Source organism: Scylla paramamosain, unplaced genomic scaffold (genome assembly GCF_035594125.1).
Source record: "Scylla paramamosain isolate STU-SP2022 unplaced genomic scaffold, ASM3559412v1 Contig60, whole genome shotgun sequence".
In the NCBI taxonomy this organism is placed as follows: Eukaryota; Metazoa; Arthropoda; class Malacostraca; order Decapoda; family Portunidae; genus Scylla; species Scylla paramamosain.
The window spans coordinates 477,501-495,000 of NW_026973725.1; the positions used below are offsets into that span (position 1 = coordinate 477,501).

Genomic DNA, 17,500 nt, shown 5'->3' on the forward strand with positions numbered 1-17,500 from the left:
ACTATTAGTGTCATCGTCACCATGGCTGTCGTGGTCACCATCATTATCACCATCTCCATATCACTGTTGACAGTAACAATAATAATAGTAATAATAATAATACTAACATAAATAATGACAACAATGACCTTTTTTTTGTGATGACACTATTACTCTGATTATTGGTGGTGTTTGAGATGATGATTCCCTTGTAATGAGTACTGGCACTGTGAGGAGGAGGACAAGAGCCACCTGCCACACCGCCAGGGGCACCAGTGAGGGGGAGGGAGGGCAGCGGTGCAGCCCTCACGGTGCTGCTGTGACAGCCCCCACCGCCAGGGAGGAGGGAGGGACACTGCCTGGCGGAGGGGCAGGGCGGGGAGTGTCGGGAGGGTGTGGGCCTCCAGGGAGGAGGGAGGGAGGGAGGGAGGGAGTGAGGGACAGTGGCTGGCGGAGGGGCAGGGCGGGGAGTGTGGGGAGGGTGAGGGCCTGCAGGGAGGGAAGGAGGGAAGGACACTGTCTGGCGGAGGAGCAGGGCGGGGAGTGTGGGGAGGGTTTGGGCCTGCAGGGAGGGAGGGAGGGAGGGAGGGAGGGACAGTGCCTGGCAGAGAGGCAGGGCAGGGAGTGTGGGCCTGCAAGGAGGGAGGGAGGGAGGGAGGGAGGGAGGGAGGGACAGTGGCTGGCGGAAGGGCAGGGCAGGAAGTGTGGGCCTGCGGGGAGGGAGGGAGGGAGGGACAGTGGCTGGCGGAGGGGCAGGGTGTGGTGGACCAGGTGAGGGAGGGTAAGGGTGAGAACGGGTGCGTGAGTGTTGTGACGGGCAGTCCCCTTCCCTCCAGCCACGCGGTGGTGGCACCAGGGCGGGGCGCGACGCCCTGACCCACCTGCAGGGTGGCGATGAAGTTCGGCAGGACCTGGGCCTGCAGGGAGTGGAGGTAAAGGCTGCCGTCTTCAAGGCTGATCCTTGCGTGCCGAGTCTGTCCCTTCACGTCGTGGACGGCGAAGACAAGGCCGGCCTCCACCAGGCCCCTGGCACGCTGTGTTAGGCTGTGCAGGTCCTCGGCCTGCAGGGAGGAGGAGGCAGTAAGCCAGGCTGGCAGTTTGGAGAAGGGATACAAGATGTACATTTCAAAAGGCAGCAGCAGCAGCAAACCTTTAGGCCTTGAGCAACCTACTCAGTGTAAAGGGGGTTTTACATGAGGCAATTCACGGCTGCTTTTAGCCGGGATCGTGCAGCCGGGAACGAAATGCAGCCGCGATTTGCTGAATTGCCGGAGTAGCCAGGAAGCCGGTGTGTGGGCCGCCTTGCCTCCATTTTTCCCGGGTCAAATGAGAGCAACTCTCAATATAAAATTGAAAATAGGAGGAATGTTGTTGGCAAGTGTTTTAGTAATAACCATTGACTGTCTGCCATTATGTACAATAAATAAATAAAATATTTACATTCATTTATAAAAATTGTGGAAAACAGATGAGGAACTTTATGTTTGTTTATGTGGTCAGTGAGACAGCCAGCGCCCCAGCACGAGTCTACCACAGCACCACAGCACCACAGCCTGCCAGGCTGTATACACCAGGCAATGAGGCAGCCAGCGGCCCAGCACGTGTGTACCACAGCACCACAGCACCACAGCCTGCCAGGCTATATACACCAGGCACTGAGGCAGCCAGCGGCCCAGCACGTGTGTACCACAGCACCACAGCACCACAGCCTGCCAGGCTATATACACCAGGCACTGAGGCAGCCACCGCCCCAGCACGTGTGTACCACAGCACCACAGCACCACAGCACCACAGCCTGCCAGGGTATATACACCAGGCACTGAGGCAGCCAGCGGCCCAGCACGTGTGTACCACAGCACCACAGCACCACAGCACCACAGCCTGCCAGGCTATATACACCAGGCACTGAGGCAGCCACCGCCCCAGCACGTGTGTACCACAGCACCACAGTACCACAGCCTGCCATACTATATACACCATGAACAACTCCACACTCATTTCTTCCTTTGCTTTCTCTTCAAGCACAGCAAAACCACAGCCATAGCAGCCAGCTCGTTGGAGGACGATTCCATCTTGATTGTTTTCGTTGTGATGCAGCGGGCCAGCGGGCCAGCGGCTGCTCTCCACCGTGTGAAGGCTTTCGGCTGACCAGCCGGCTGGAAAAACAGCCCCTGCAAACCCGTCTTAGCACATCACCCCACACTGGCAGGAGAGAGAGAGAGAGAGAGAGAGAGAGAGAGAGAGAGAGAGGGCTGCGGAAAGAGAGAGCAACAAGGAGAGAGAAAGAGCCGTGAGCCGCGCAGCAAGAGCAGCGCCGGGCAGCAGTGACACTCGAGGCCTGCCACACTCACCGTCAGGGGCGGCGCCAGCAGGGCCTGCAGCCTATCCGCGATGGAGGAGGCCTCGGCCCAGGCTGCTGGGAGGCTGGAGTCCCCCGAGGCTGCAGCAGCAGTGCCCGCTGCCTTCAGGGCTGCCTGTGTGGCAGCAGCGGCAGCGGTGGCGGCCTGCAGGGCTGCGCGCGATGCCTCTGCCACCTGAAACACAGCGCGGCAGTGAGGCGGTGTGTGTGTGTGTGTGTGTGTGTAGGGTACTGTGCAAATGGAGGGACGTGTGGTGGAGGCGTGGCCTGAGGTAAATGATCTAGGCAGGAGTGTTAATAATGGTGGTTTGAAGTAAGTGTTTGTAATTAGTTTAATACTGTGTACCACTGTGTAACTCAACAAGTGACTGATGAAGTGTTGACGCGCTACTTGGAGTTTAATGCTTTAACATTGTTGTGGAGTAAAGCACATGTTTGGGACTACAAACACTGTGTTGTATGTGAGTGTTGTATGCACAGCTTGAGGTGTGCTCAATAAACTCACTCACTCACTGACCGTGGCCAGAGGAGTGACCTGCAAGCACAACAAGTGTGAGGCCACACCCACCCTGGTGACGGTGGTGACGGCGTGGACGTCGGGAAACACTCCCAGACACCCCTCTGTCTGACTGTCCTTCTCCACCAGAAGGTCTGTGTCCTCAATGACCTCGTAAGCTTCCTGCCGTGTTGCGGCCGTGCGCAGCGACTGTAGCGCGGCGTGCAGCTGCTGCTCCTGCCGCACCTCCTCCTGCCTGCCCTCTACCCGGGACTCCTCGCGGTGCACCGCCTCCTGGGCACTCTTGCTCTGGTCCACCAGAGTCTGCAGCTCGTCTTGCAGCCGCTGCTGGCGACTGCTCCAACCACCGAGGGTTGTCAGATACTCGGCCAGCTGGCTCTGCTCCTCCTGGCAGGAGCGGATGGCAGCCAGGACCTTCACTTCTTGCTCCTGCAGCAGGGACTGTGCCTTCCTGCTGAATCCCGTTGTCGCCTTTGGTGCAGGCCGTGTCACTGGTGGGGCTGCCTGCTTCCCTGGCTCGGCTGGCAGAGAGGCCAGTCTTCTCAGTCTTCTGATAAGGCCCTCTGTAATATAGGAGATAGGGAACTGGCCCGCCTCGGGCACGGCGTGACTCGCCCGGCAGGTGGGGCACGTGATGGCACCCTGCTGCTTCAGTCCGTCAATGCACGGAGAGCACACTGTATGGCCACAGGGCAGGTTGCGTGGCCGCCAGAGGGTGTCGTCAAAGGTGGTGAGGCACACTGGACACTCCTCCACGTTGTCATCCTGCAACAAAGAGGCGGCGTGAGGGACTCACTCCACCCAGCTCGGCACGCTCTCCACATCAAACACCTCATGCTGCTGCTGCTGCTGCTGCTGCTGCTGTCAATCTTTCCTCCACCATTAACCCCTAACCTTCATGTTTTCCCCCTCATTCACAACCATTCATTTAATATGTATATATATATATATATATATATATATATATATATATATATATATATATATATATATATATATATATATATATATATATATATATATATATATATATATATATATATATATATATATATATATATAATTCCAATACTGCTGAGGACAACACTCACCATGGCTCAAACTCCTGCCTCTGTGTTGCTGGCCTTCCTTCAGGCTGCCTGCCTCTGTGTTGCTGGCCTTCCTTCAGGCTGCCTGCCTCTGTGTTACTGCCCTTGCTTCAGGCTGCCTGCCTCTGTGTTGCTGGCCTTCCTTCAGGCTGCCTGCCTCTGTGTTGCTGGCCTTCCTTCAGGCTGCCTGCCTCTGTGTTACTGCCCTTGCTTCAGGCTGCCTGCCTCTGTGTTGCTGGCCTTCCTTCAGGCTGCCTGCCTCTGTGTTGCTGGCCTTCCTTCAGGCTGCCTGCCTCTGTGTTACTGCCCTTGCTTCAGGCTGCCTGCCTCTGTGTTGCTGGCCTTCCTTCAGGCTGCCTGCCTCTGTGTTACTGCCCTTGCTTCAGGCTGCCTGCCTCTGTGTTGGTGCCACAACGCGCGTCACACTCCGCCTCCTTGCTCCTGATTGGATGGAGATGCAATTAACCAGTTAGTCAAAACATAAGCTCACTTAAAGTTATAGTAAAATAAACTAAAGTAATGGCAAATAAATCTTATAGCAATGGAAGCCGTGTGGGGGCAACAGGTCGCTGTAAGGCTCTGGCAGACACGCCAGCATGCACCTTGTTGCTGTGGGAGCGTGTCAAGCCAAGGGTGGTGATGCTGACGTGTGCTTCATGTGGCTCACTCACGGGGGTAGACGCATTAATGAAGATCCAAAGGAATTAGTATTGAGAAAATTTGATGCGGTGAGAGGAACAGCATGGGTGGATGAAGAGCAGCTTCAACACCTATGTTTCTCCGCGTTACCAGCGCCGCCAGGTGATGCTGCCAGAGGTACTACGTGTTCACTCCACCGCCAACACTCCACAGGCGAGTCAAGACAAGAGTGATAAGATTACTACTTGTATCACACCACTGGCGGCGGGGAGCTGGGGAGGTGGCCACTGGAAGAATCGCAGTATCTGATAATTTTAATCGCCCCTCATGTCGGGGAAAAGCTGCCACACTGATACCCGAAGCAACTCCCGCCTTGTCTGGCAGCTGACTTTCATGTCACTGCTGAACTGACCGACCATCAACGTGAACAACACAAACATTACTTTTATTCCGCTCTATAGAAGTATTCTTTCCTTAACATTTGAATAACAATTACCTCTCAGATCCGTGATGGGACAAATGTTCCTCACCGAGGTGTGGTCCTCTTATTGATGAGATACTGTCCTGTCTGTTATGAGTGATGCAACACATATCACTGTCACTGGCGCCGCCACGTTGTAATGTCGTGTTTCTACTTTGCGCGGTGTTGGTGAGTCCTTAATCTATAAGACTGGCTTTTGTGGGTTCAAGGGAACGCTTTGAGTTTCTATAATTTTTACCTAATTTGTGTTATTTACATATATTTACACTCAGACGATCATATACGACTTCCGACAACAACGAAAAAAATACGAAAATAGTTTCATCTCTCTTCAAATAAATTTTATTAAATATCTGGAACACTTCACATTACACTTCCGATTCAAATCACTTCACATATTTAATACTCAATGATAAATCACATCCTACACAAACCTGGCAGGTAATATTCAATGAGGAACACACCCCACACCACCCAATCCCTCTCTGTCAAAATATAACACCAACATTTTACTGTGATTGCATTACAACTATCTGGTTCTACTTACTGGCACTGTGACAGGGACCTTGCCCATCTTGACCCTCTCTGGTGTAGCTTGTCTCTCTGTCTGCTTCTGTCTATTCCCGTCTCCTACACCTTGTAATATACACGTGATGTTATAGCGACCTTTTGTCCCAACAAGGCTCCCGTTGCTATAACATTTATTTTCCAGTAATTCGATCATACGGTTCATTTTCCTGTAACGTTCAATAAGGTTAATTTTCAAGTAGGTATATTCATTTTCTCAAACTTTGATCATATGGTTCATTTTCCTATACTTTCCGCAAGGTCCACTTTCAAGTAACTCTATTTTTCTTCCCATACTTCGATCAGACAGTTTATTTTCTCTTAACTTTCAATAAGATTCATTCCTGAGTAGCTTTGGTAATCGCATCTTCTAATCAGGAACAAGAAGGCGGCGGTTCCTATGGTGTGCCGGCTGTCCGTGTTGTCCACATCATCTGCTCCTGGTGACCTCTGCTTCCCTCGTATACTAATTCATTGATGGCCTCCTGAGTACCTCTTCTTGTAATCTTGTGCTAATCTCCGGCCCTGTTAGTGTTGTGATGACTCACCGCACCTTGTTGTTCTTCTCGGTGACCACGTCTCGCCTCTTCTCTATCAGGGTGGTGATACCTTCTTGCTACCTGCTGTCGTGTTTATCATCTTCTTCCCTCATTCATTCTTTCTATTTTTATATTTCCTTCTTCATTTCTTCATTCTTGTTTCATTCTTCTTCAGATCAGAAGTTAGGCATTCTGTGGTTTCCCTGCATGAGCTGTTTGCTTCCTGAGGGGTTTTGACATCTACAAAAAGATGTGGAAAAGTGCAGGGTTGTATCATCAGCATAAGAGTGGATAGGACAAGAAGTTTGGTTTAAAAGGTCATTGATGAATAATAAGAGAGTGGGTAACAGGACAGAACCCTGAGGAACACCACTGTTAATAGATTTAGGAGAAGAACAGTAACCGTCTACCACAGTAGCAATAGAACGGTCAAAAAGGAAACTTGAGATGAAGTTACAGAGAGAGGGATAGAAACCGTAGGAGGGTAGTTTGGAAATCAAAGCTTTGTATCACTCTATCAAACGTTTTTGATATGTCTAAGGCAACAGCAAAAGTTTCACCAAAATCTCTAAAAGAGGATGATCAAGACTCAGTAAGGAAAGCCAGATCACCAGTAGAGCAGCCTTGACAGAACCCATACATACTGGTGATCAGATATAAGGTTGTGAAGTGATAGATGTTTAAGAATCTTTCTGTTGAAGATAGATTCAAAAACTTTAGATAGGCAGGAAATTAAAACAAGAAGACATAGTTTGAGGGATTAGAACAGTCACACATTTTAGGAACAGGCTGAATGTAGGCAAACTTCCAGCAAGAAGGAAAGGTAGATGTTAACAGACAGAGTTGAGTTTGACTAGGCAAGGTGCAAGCACAGAGGCGCAGTTTTTGAGAACAATAGCAGGGACCCCATCAGGTCCATAAGCCTTCCGAGGGTTTAGGCCAGTGAGGGCATGGAAAACATTATTGCGAAGAATTTTAATAGGTAGTAGTAGTAGTAGTAGTAGTAGTAGTAGTAGTAGTAGTAGTAGTAGTAAGGAAAACATCACTGCAAAGAATTTTAATAGGTAGTAGTAGTAGTAGTAGTAGTAGTAGTAGTAGTAGGAGGAGGAGGAGGAGGAGGAGGAGGAGGAGGAGGAGGAGGAGGAGGAGGGTGGAGGAGAGAGAGGAACGAGCCCTGAATCATCCAAGTTAGACTTTTTAGCAAAGGTCTGAGCAAGGAGTTCGGCTTTAGAGATTGATGTGATAGCAGTGGTGCCATTTGATTGAAATAAAGGAGAGAAAAAAGAAGCAAAGTTATTGGAGATGTTTTTGGCTAGTTGCCAGAAGTCATGAGGGTAGTTAGATCTTGAAAGATTTTGACACTTTCTATTAATGAAGGAGTTTTTGGCTAGTTGGAGAAAAGACTTGGCATGACTTTGGGCAAAAATATAAAGTGCATGAGATTCTGGTGATGAAAGGCTCAAATGACTTGTGTAAGCCACTTTTCTATCATGTATAGCACAAGAACAGGTCGTGTTAAACCAAGGTTTGGAAGGTTTAGGCCGAGAATAAGAGCGAGATATGTATGCCTCCATGCCAGACACTATCACCTCTGTTATGCGCTCAGCACACAGTCAGATTAAAAAACTGAGCATCACATCTTCAGAGTATGTGTGTGTGATGACAACTTGCCAGTTTTTGGTGCCTCCCATTGCAGCAAGTCAAGCATCAGAGCTTTGGTCTGTGGGGTTTACAATTCATCATTTCTTTCTTTTTATTTTCTTTTCTTTTGCAGTGCAAACCTTTCCACCACTTTGTGGGATTTTCCATCTGTTACATGACATGACAATTAAAAACATTCAGATTTTGGAATTTTGGACAGAGAATTCTCAATTGTGCCAACAAAATACAGTATTCACCTGAACCACCTGTCAGTCACAAGGCTCCCAGTGAGGTGTGCTTGTTCCTGAGTCATGGAAGTCCCCCAAGGTTTCTTCCACTTGCTCTCCGTGTTACCACCTGCAGGGAAAACGCACACATCAATACTCCTGCTGCTTGATACATGTTTGACTCACAACTTAGTCTAGAATTTAATCATTCACTACAACATTACACAGCATGGAATGCACAGCTGAAAACATTTATATGCACATTCAAGAAAGGAAACAATTAAAGAAGCAGATTGTGCAATTTCTAGCCAGTATAGTGCATAGACATGGCTGTGAAAGAAAAGAAATGCTTCATGTTGGTCTGGGAGTCAGGAAAGATGTGGTAGGACAAGATGGATTACTAATTTTTTCACACCCTCGTCTCTGGTAAAAGTCACTCACAAAAATGATGGACCCAGGGCAGGTCTTTTCCACTCAACTTTCCACATCTTCTAATCTTTGGTGGATTAACTTAACAAGTAAAAGTTTCCATACGAAGGGCGGCAGTTCACTCAAAGGAAGGGGATCAAGTAAATCCATTCACACCTTTTGGCTATGGGCCTTCCCTCCCCTTCATCTCTCTCTCTCTCTCTCTCTCTCTCTCTCTCTCTCTCTCTCTCTCTCTCTCTCTCTCTCTCTCTCTCTCTCTCTCTCTCTCTTTAATAGGCTGTTTGGATAACTATTTCACTCGAGAGAGAGAGAGAGAGAGAGAGAGAGAGAGAGAGAGAGAGAGAGAGAGAGAGAGAGAGAGAGAGAGAGAGAGAGAGAGAGAGAGAGAGACACACACACACACACACACACACACCTCTTGAGGATTGCAGTCAGGTGACACAACCACCCACATGCAGATACACACCCACTCAGTGGGCAGAAGGAGGAATGTGTGAAATTGTTAGCTAAGGTCTGTGTGTGTGTGTGTGTTTACCTAGTTGTATTTACCTAGTTGTGACACGGGGGAGAGGAGCTAAGCTCGTACTGTCCCGTCTCCATAACTGTTTTTATCCAACTTTTTCCTTAAAGTCATGAATATTTGTAGCACACACCACTTCCCCTTCCAGTCCATTCCATGCCGCTATGCTTCTATGAAGGAAGCTAAACTTCTTTATGCCCCTTCTGCAAGTGATTATTTTTAGTTTTCTTCCATGTCCTCTTGTGTGTGTGTGTGTGTGTGTGTGTGTGTGTGTCTTTTCTCCCATCTCTCTCTCTCTCTCTCTCTCTCTCTCTCTCTCTCTCTCTCTCTCTCTCTCTCTCTCTCTCTCTCTCTCTCTCTCTCTCTCTCACGATTGATTCCAAAGGCCACAAAGATGATTAGCAGAGGTTTTCGTGAGTGTTTCTCCTGTTAGTAATGTAGGAATGTTAATTTGTCACTAAAACCATAAAAAAACATCCTTAAAAACCTGTGCCACTTCGAATAGAGCCTTTTAGAAGCGTGTTTCTCCCATCAGTAGAGTAGAAATGTAGTTATTTATTTACATTTTATATATAACACACACACACACACACACACACACACACACACACACACACACACACACACACCACAAGGGCAAAGATGGAAACACAGCTGATCAGGCAGGGAAGTGTTATAAGAGATGTACAAACGCATAGCAAGGCAAGGCACACAGCTTTCACACCCACCTCACACTCACAACACTCTTTCAACACCTTAACCTTTGTTGGGGAAGAGAAGCACTACTACCTTAACCTTACAAATACACTTATTATAGCTTATCTCTTACATATACCAAGACAAGGCACACAACTTTCACCGTTACTCTCACCCACAACACTCTTTCAATGCGTTAACCCTTGTTGGGGAAGAGAACCACTAAAATATTATCTCCTACAAATATATTCAAACACTCACTCAACACACAACACCTTAGCCCTTGACGGAGACGAGAAGCGCTCCTACCCTAACCTTACAAGAGCACTCACTACAATCTTATCTCCTACATATACCAAAACACACAATTTTCACCCTCACACTCACTCAACACTCAACACCTTAGCCCTTGACAGAGACGAGAAGCACTCCTACCCTAACCTTACAAGAGCACTCACCAAAATCTTATCTCTACTCCATTTATTCATCCATACACCAACCTGGTAACTCCACACAAGACTCGAAGCACCACAGTCATACACGTTCATCTATCTATGCCACAGTGACTCTTGAAGTTGGTGGAGCACAGAGTGAACCGAAGGGCATCAGCTCCACACTCTGGGATGCCTGTGGGGGAGTTCATCCTGATACCAGTGAGTACCTCTTATGCATTCAGGCTCCCCTCCACCCTCTCGCACAGTACCTGAGGGCATGAAGGGGTGGTGAGAGGATGAGAGGCTACGAGGGAGAAGGGAAGGGATGAAATGTGATGAAAAACAGAAGAGAACACAGATGAGCAGGAAAATTGAAGTAGAGAAGAGGGAAAAGAAGAAAAGAGAAGAGATGAAAAGACAAAGAAGGAGAAAAGAGAGAAAACAGAATTATAAACACAATTTTTGCCATCACATCTAAAAATCTCTCTCTGTCTTTAGCGCTCCTTCAAAAAAATACACTTGCTAAGAAGCTTTCACAGATATTCATGTATCAACTGCTGTCCAGATACTGCTCACCACACCCAATGAACATCAGAACACACTCCAGCACCAGCAAGTCACACACCTCCAGGGACGCCCCATTGATGACATCCAGGGGGTCTATCACACTGCCCCAGGACTTGGACATCTTGTGGCCGCCACCATCACACAGGAGGCCATGCAGCAGCACAGTCTGGGGAGGGAGGGTCATATAACAGGTGATATAGCACAGGCAATACTGGTAACAATTAATATCAAATTATATGAGGAAGGAGAGGTAACACGCAGGTAGTCAATTCTTTCAATCTATCACCACCTATAAACATTACTAGCCTTCTGAAATCTCCATCTTTTTATCAAACAATTAGTAATGCTAGAGTTTACAGTATTAACAGATATTTTAGTTATATACCAATGAAAATATGGACTAATTACACATCTACAATTAGTTACCTGAGTTTCTGATAACACTAAGACAAAGGAACAAAAACAAGATCAATAACAGAGAACAGGACCAGGAGAGCAAGACCCAGATGGCCTCACCTTAAAGAGAAGCCTCCCTGTCAAGTTGAGTCCCAGCATGACCATCTGAGCCACCCAGAAGAGGATGTCATGACCCGTCTTCACCAAGGTCGTTGGGTAGAAGCGAGCAAGGTCAGGCATGGTCTCTCCCCTCCCCTGACCCGGCCAGCTCAGCGAGGCAAAGGGAAACAGGCCAGAGGAGAACCAGGTGTCCAGAACATCTTCCTCCTGCTGGGTGGACATGGAGGCCAAGGGTATGCCTGGGGAGGAGCACAGGGTGAAGACGGAAAGTTGCGATTATTACCGTAGCCGTCAAGACTTTTATTATCTATTGCTACATGAGGTTTATTATTTTAATGAGGGTTTGCACACACACACACACACACACACACACACACACACACACACACACACACACACTTGAATGATATAAAATAATGCAGTTTTTCCTCACAGAAATATAGAAGGGTACCCAGAGTAGGTTAATAAAGGTGATACAGACAAGGACTGCACCTCAACTGTAGGGAAAACTACAATTAGGTACAGCTTTGCCCCACGGAAATACTGATAATAGGAACACACTATGAGATACAACACAAAGAATGTACATCAACTGAAGGAAAAAGAATAAAAAGTAAACATTTCTGCCATATATTAGACCATCCAAACTAACACTAGGTAAACACACACCTTCCTTCTCCACAGCCTTCCGCCTTGCATCCTCCTCCAAGCAGCCGCCACCCACACCTCCCAGCCGTCTGCTGCAGTGATGTGGTACACTGGGATTCTGTGGCCCCACCAGAGCTGCTGGGAGACACACCAGTCTGTGATGTTGTCCAGCCAGCTATGCCAAGCCCTCCTGTGCAGCTGTGGCACCAGGTTCAGACGGCCGCTCTGCACAGCCTCGGACGCCTCCTGTGCCAACTCCTTGCACCAAGCGAACCTGTGTAGACATGAAAGTAAGCAAGCAAGTGTTTGTGGCTAATTATAATACTCAACATGCCAGTATCATCTGCAGCATCACCATCTGCTCACCACTGGGGCCTCAGCACGGGCTCAATGACATCCTGCGTCCTGCTGCAGCGAGGCACCGTCATGGGGTGGGCGTGGCACCCTCTGTACAGCCTCAGTGCCGACAGGGCCGACGGCACTGCCCCCCGCGCCTCAAACCTCAGCAAACCCTGTGAGGGGAGTGAAGCCCTGTTATGCTTAATAGTGAGGACAGTAGTGATGATGCAGTTAATAGTTTAAGACTTAATGAATGGTATTACTGGATCTCATAAACCACCACACCTCAGTCTTTGTGGTGGTAAACAGTGCAGACAACAGTACTGCTACAGTTCATCATTAGCAAGACTTAGGTCAGTCTTTGTGGTGGTAAACAGTGCAGACAACAGTACTGCTACAGTTCATCATTAGCAAGACTTAGGTCAGTCTTTGTGGTGGTAAACAGTGCAGACAACAGTACTGCTACAGTTCATCATTAGCAAGACTTGACAAATACTATCACAGCTCAAGAACCACAATGAATATTATACACCTTTCATGCATCTAAGGCCTACGCTCTGAAACATCTCGGCGCCAGACCTCCACTATTTCAAAAGGGCTCTAGATGAAGCTACACAGGTTTTTAAGAATGTTTGTAAGGTTCTAGTGACACAATAACAACATTTCTATATTATTAACAGGAGAAACACTCTTGAGAACCTGGCTAAGTATCTCTGTGGCCTTGAAAAAATACTCATCATGAAATAATATGGGTTTTCAAGAATGTTTTAATGGTTCTAGTGATAGATTAACAACATTTCTACATTATTAATCTTGAGAACCCAGTTAGGTATCTCTGTAGCCTTGAAAAAATACTCATCATGAAATAATATGGGTTTTCAAGAATGTTTTAATGGTTCTAGTGATAGATTAACAACATTTCTACATTATTAATCTTGAGAACCCAGCTAGGTATCTCTGTGGCCTTTGCAAATAATCTTGGTGAGAGCAAAGCATTTCTAAACACAGGCTCAATTTCCTCTCCCTGACCTCAAACTCTGACACAATATTGGTGACCTTTCCACTGCTGTCAAGAATGGAGAGGAATGGAATGCTGTATCTCTCCCTGACCTGACAGTCCTCGTGGCTGTGTCCTGGCGTGACCTTTACTGCACCTGTGGATGGATGTCCAGGTCACTTTATTTACCTTTCATCATAACAAATAAGGAACATATTAAATTAATGCCTCTGCTTCTCAGTATATGAAATTACACATGAAACTTGTGTAATTTGAAATGCTGAACTAACGGTTTTGGTTTGTCGTCTTAAATTTGTACGTGCAATCTCGACCTCTTTTATAAGAACGCGAGAAAATAAGAGAAGCCTAAAAAATATAATTATTCTCTATCTATCTCACTTACCACAAAGATAAATTAACTGAAAACTTTAACAAATATGACAGAACACTCAAAAGAATCACTGCCACTTTCATCACTGCCTTTAACATCATCACCTTCCACCTACAACACCAGAAACCTCAACAGACATCACCACAAGCATCACTAATCATTATTCTCTGCCAGTCACACCTGCACAAAGGAAAAACTAACTAAAAACATCACTATAATTAATTTGACATCTATTTCGCCTACCAAAAAGAAAAAAAAACAAGTCAGCTACATAGTCAGCTACATATAAGTCACGAGAGGCGGTACAACCCTAAACCGCAAGGTATCGATTCACCTGTCACCGAATACCTGCACAGGACAGGTAAGGATCAAGGTGGTCCTAAATATGAGGCGGTCAAACACCAGGACTCTCAAGAACCCAAGGCTGTGAAGACTGAGAGGTCCTCGAGGCAGAGCGCTTCACGGAAAAGAAACCGATTCGTTAACTCTGCTGAAAAGTTTGAGGCAGCAGCCGTCGCTGCCAATAAGCGAGGAAGTAAACACCCGAAACCAATAACGTGGCAGGACAAACACCGTACATAATCCTGTCACTACGCGGGCCGACCAATACCCGACCCCCCTCCTCCAGCAAGGCGCCGCCCCCCCTGAGAGAGGCAACCTCGTTGAGCACGTCCGTAGGCTCAAGCGCTTCGGAGTCTTATCCCCAATGCTTTTAATAGGTTCTAACCAAAGTTACTGAGATTTTGAAAGTATTCTTTTTATGACTCTAGTGAAAGTTTAACAAGGATTCTGTATCACAAATGATGAAAGAGAACTCATGAAAACCTGACTAATCACTTCCATACCATTTAAGACTAGTTCTTTTGATCGGCCGATGCGTTTGAGAATACAGGCCAAAGTGTTTAAGCACAAAAACATTGTACGTCTTCATTTGTAATTTATGTAGCATTTAATCACACCATAAAAGAGAATGTGGTAGTCTGCGAGCAAAAACGTAGCTGGTTCGTCTCACCGTAGCACATTCACACCTTCCATTTTAAGTGAAGAGTTATACGTGATGAAATAACCATGAGCCACAATCTCTCACGCCCTCACTAAACTTTTCATCACTTCGCTGTCATCGCTCACAAGAACCAGTGGAAGTCGCTGTCCTCGAATATTAAACACGCCCGTCGGGAGGGATAACAGATAAACATATCCAGTGCGTCACGGTAATTCACCTCGCCACAATGCTCTCAATGTAATTTACGGATCAATTTACATACGACAATTTCCGCCCATACAATTTCCATGCGCTCGACAGTAACTTATGACAAGCAGCAGCAGGGGGTCGAGGAAGGGGTTCGGGAAGCGATTACCGTCCTCCTGTCCATATCACCAGAGGCGCGGCGCGGCGGAGCTTCCTTCACATGGTCAGCGACAAGACGCGGGTGGCGGTAACATGCAAGAGGTGGCATGTCTGGTGGGTAGCAGTGGGTGGAAACAGTGGACAGGCTAATCACGTTTCATGTCCAGTCTTTCACGACCAAATTGTCTGGAAAGTGAATTATATCCGCAGCAGTCGTGGTGTGTGTGTGTGTGTGTGTGTGTGTGTGTGTGTGTGTGTGTGTGTGTGTGTGTGTGTGTGTGTGTGTCCGTGTGCGCGCGCGCGTGCGTGTGTGCATGCGTGCGTGCGTGTGCGCGCGCGCGCTCAGTCTTTCAGCTAGAGAGTACGTGAATGCATGCTTGTGTATCTATTCATCAACTCTCTCTCTCTCTCTCTCTCTCTCTCTCTCTCTCTCTCTCTCTCTCTCTCTCTCTCTCTCTCTCTCTCTCTCGGGCCGTCGTAACGGTTGTCTCGGGGGATCGTCAACAACCCTTGCACAACCAACCTCTCTCTGCCCCACTGCCTTCCACGTGACCGCCACAAGCCGCTCCATAGCCTCCCTTCCCCTCCTCGCCTCTCATGGTATCTTACCCTCTGTTTTCATGCCCGTCATTCCGCACATTCTGAGATACTCGTACCTGGCTTTCATCCCTCTGCCAGGTACATTTTTAAGTTTATTCTTCTATTTGTACCTCGCAAAAGAACATAGAGCCTCCCATTCTGGTCTACGTTCACTCTCTGCACATCCATACGCTTCAGTCTTGATTTTTATTCTAGGCGTAGGTTTTGCTCTATCCCTCCTCCTACAAGAACACCTCGTCTATTTTCCTGATTCTCCACCTCTTTCTTCTATCCAAGGGCACCGTCACTCGCTCTGCTGGAAGCCTTTATGACCTCCAAAAAAGGGTTCCGCCCTCCACTACCTTCCTCTCGCGCGTCCCTAGAAACTACCTCCACAGACGTCCAGGTGCTGACCTCACTGGAATGTTACTTTATGATCGAGAGGGCAATGGCGTGATGCCTGAGGCGGCTGTGTTGGTCCGGTAGTATGTTGGTGACGGCACTGGTGGACGGAGAGAGGGAGGAAGGGAGAGAGAGAGAGAGGAACGTTATCACTCTCAAGGGTCGTACTCCTGAGACTCGTCCGAGGTCAAGTTGTTGGTCTGTGTTAGTTATTGCATGGCGGACGTATAGATTTTTCATTGCTACTCTTACACTGGTGGAATTCCCTAGGAGCAATAAAGGCAGAAGGCAGGAGTGATCACTGCAGTCCAGCCGGGCCAGCGGTACACGGGTTACAAAGGACTGCTGTGCCGACTTGAATGCATGGAAAGCCATAAAGCAAACCGGGTCTTGGTGATGTCATCTTTAGTCATACAGTCAGTAGTGGTCCGCGGTTCAATCTCGAAAAGGTTATATACAGCCAAGAATTCTGAACAGTTTCGGTGCAAGTCATAAAATCTGTTAGTCACGCATTCTTGAGAAACGGTGCTGCAATCACACACAAAATATTCTTCTAGTTAGCCAGCCACACGCATCGAGGGTCCCGCAGACTTCCATTTCCCTTACATTTCCATGAAATTTCAAACAAAAAGTACTCTGAAATTATGTGACACCTCTGTTATTACAGCTACATAACTACTTGAATTCGCTCAACCTGACTCACATCCCGAAGTGCCTCGCTATAACAAAAGAATGCGATGCACATACAAATACACACATACACATACAAAAAGCTTCACCTTCATGTCTAAGGGTCGAGCCTCAGGGCGACAGATCCTCTCGTGTAGGTTAGCTGTCCCGTGCATCACTTTGACAACCTCGTTACTGTAAGCCAAAACCGCGGCTCCGACTGTCCTCTCGTAAAACAGTGTTGAGGAGAAAAATGTTATTCTCAGTGGCGGCGTGTGTGGGTCACTGGGCTGCCTCGGGGGACCGTCGTTCACAGATCAATAGCTCTCGCCGACGAGCCTCGAACTGGTTGTAGATAAAATTTTCCATTCCTAGAGTGAAAAGGGAAACAGGAATTCCGTATGCGAACCAGTAATTCATGGATATAATTAAAGGAAAATGATACCCGCTATTCCTCATTCCGCGACAATCTCACGCAGGAACTCCACTCGCTGTACGTTAAGTGGAGGATGAAAAAAAATACTGCAGTGTCTTGAGTGATGTTGTTTACTCATGCAACCGTGAGAAGCGTCTGGTTCGTCTTGCCAGCACTTGAGAACTTCCCATCAGAGATTTAACGGCATCACTTACACCTCTGGCATAAATAGCAGTCAGGGTTAGATGCTCCGCCTCCTGCGTCTGATAGTGTTGGCTTTTTACAGCGTCTGGGGCGTGACGAGCTTCCCACTCTATTACCCAAGTGGAGGGCGAGAGATCATATCCCCTTTTTTAACTTTCCCTGTGCGTTTGAAAGAGTCATTGCCTCCTACGTTCTTTTATTCTTTTGCTTTATTTAATTTCCTTACGAGATTAGTTCATGAAAGAAGCCCCCGGGTTTCCTCAGGCAGTAGTGATAGAGCGCAGACACTCACGCTTTAGGTCATTTTCC

At 47.5% G+C, this 17,500-nt stretch overlaps 2 protein-coding genes across 10 annotated transcripts in view; both read right to left on the reverse strand.

The window, feature by feature from the left end:
* LOC135098407 (uncharacterized) overlaps positions 1-10,198 on the reverse strand; it is a 23,407-nt gene extending 13,209 nt beyond the window's left edge. For 3 of the 9 annotated variants that reach the window (XM_064000746.1, XM_064000748.1, XM_064000749.1), the window contains exons 1-5: positions 4,615-5,041; positions 3,947-4,384; positions 2,856-3,620; positions 2,331-2,513; positions 861-1,040 (exon numbers count right to left, since the gene is read on the reverse strand). In XM_064000746.1, the coding sequence (XP_063856816.1) occupies positions 861-1,040; positions 2,331-2,513; positions 2,856-3,620; positions 3,947-3,949 (1,131 nt within the window). In that variant the 5' untranslated portion in view covers positions 3,950-4,384; positions 4,615-5,041. Of the gene's footprint in view, positions 1-860; positions 1,041-2,330; positions 2,514-2,855; positions 3,621-3,946; positions 4,385-4,545; positions 5,043-8,067; positions 8,168-10,182 lie in introns of those variants that run through there. The other 6 variants (XM_064000743.1, XM_064000747.1, XM_064000740.1 and 3 more) reach the window with 6 other exon arrangements.
* Positions 10,196-12,001, reverse strand: LOC135098409 (uncharacterized). Its single transcript, XM_064000750.1, has 4 exons — positions 11,869-12,001; positions 11,200-11,438; positions 10,693-10,849; positions 10,196-10,385 (listed from the first exon to the last, which is right to left on the reverse strand). The coding sequence occupies exons 2-4, from the start codon at positions 11,419-11,421 to the stop codon at positions 10,288-10,290; spliced, it is 477 nt and encodes a 158-aa protein (XP_063856820.1). The 5' UTR covers positions 11,422-11,438; positions 11,869-12,001; the 3' UTR covers positions 10,196-10,287.
* Between the last annotated feature and the right edge of the window lie 5,499 nt (positions 12,002-17,500).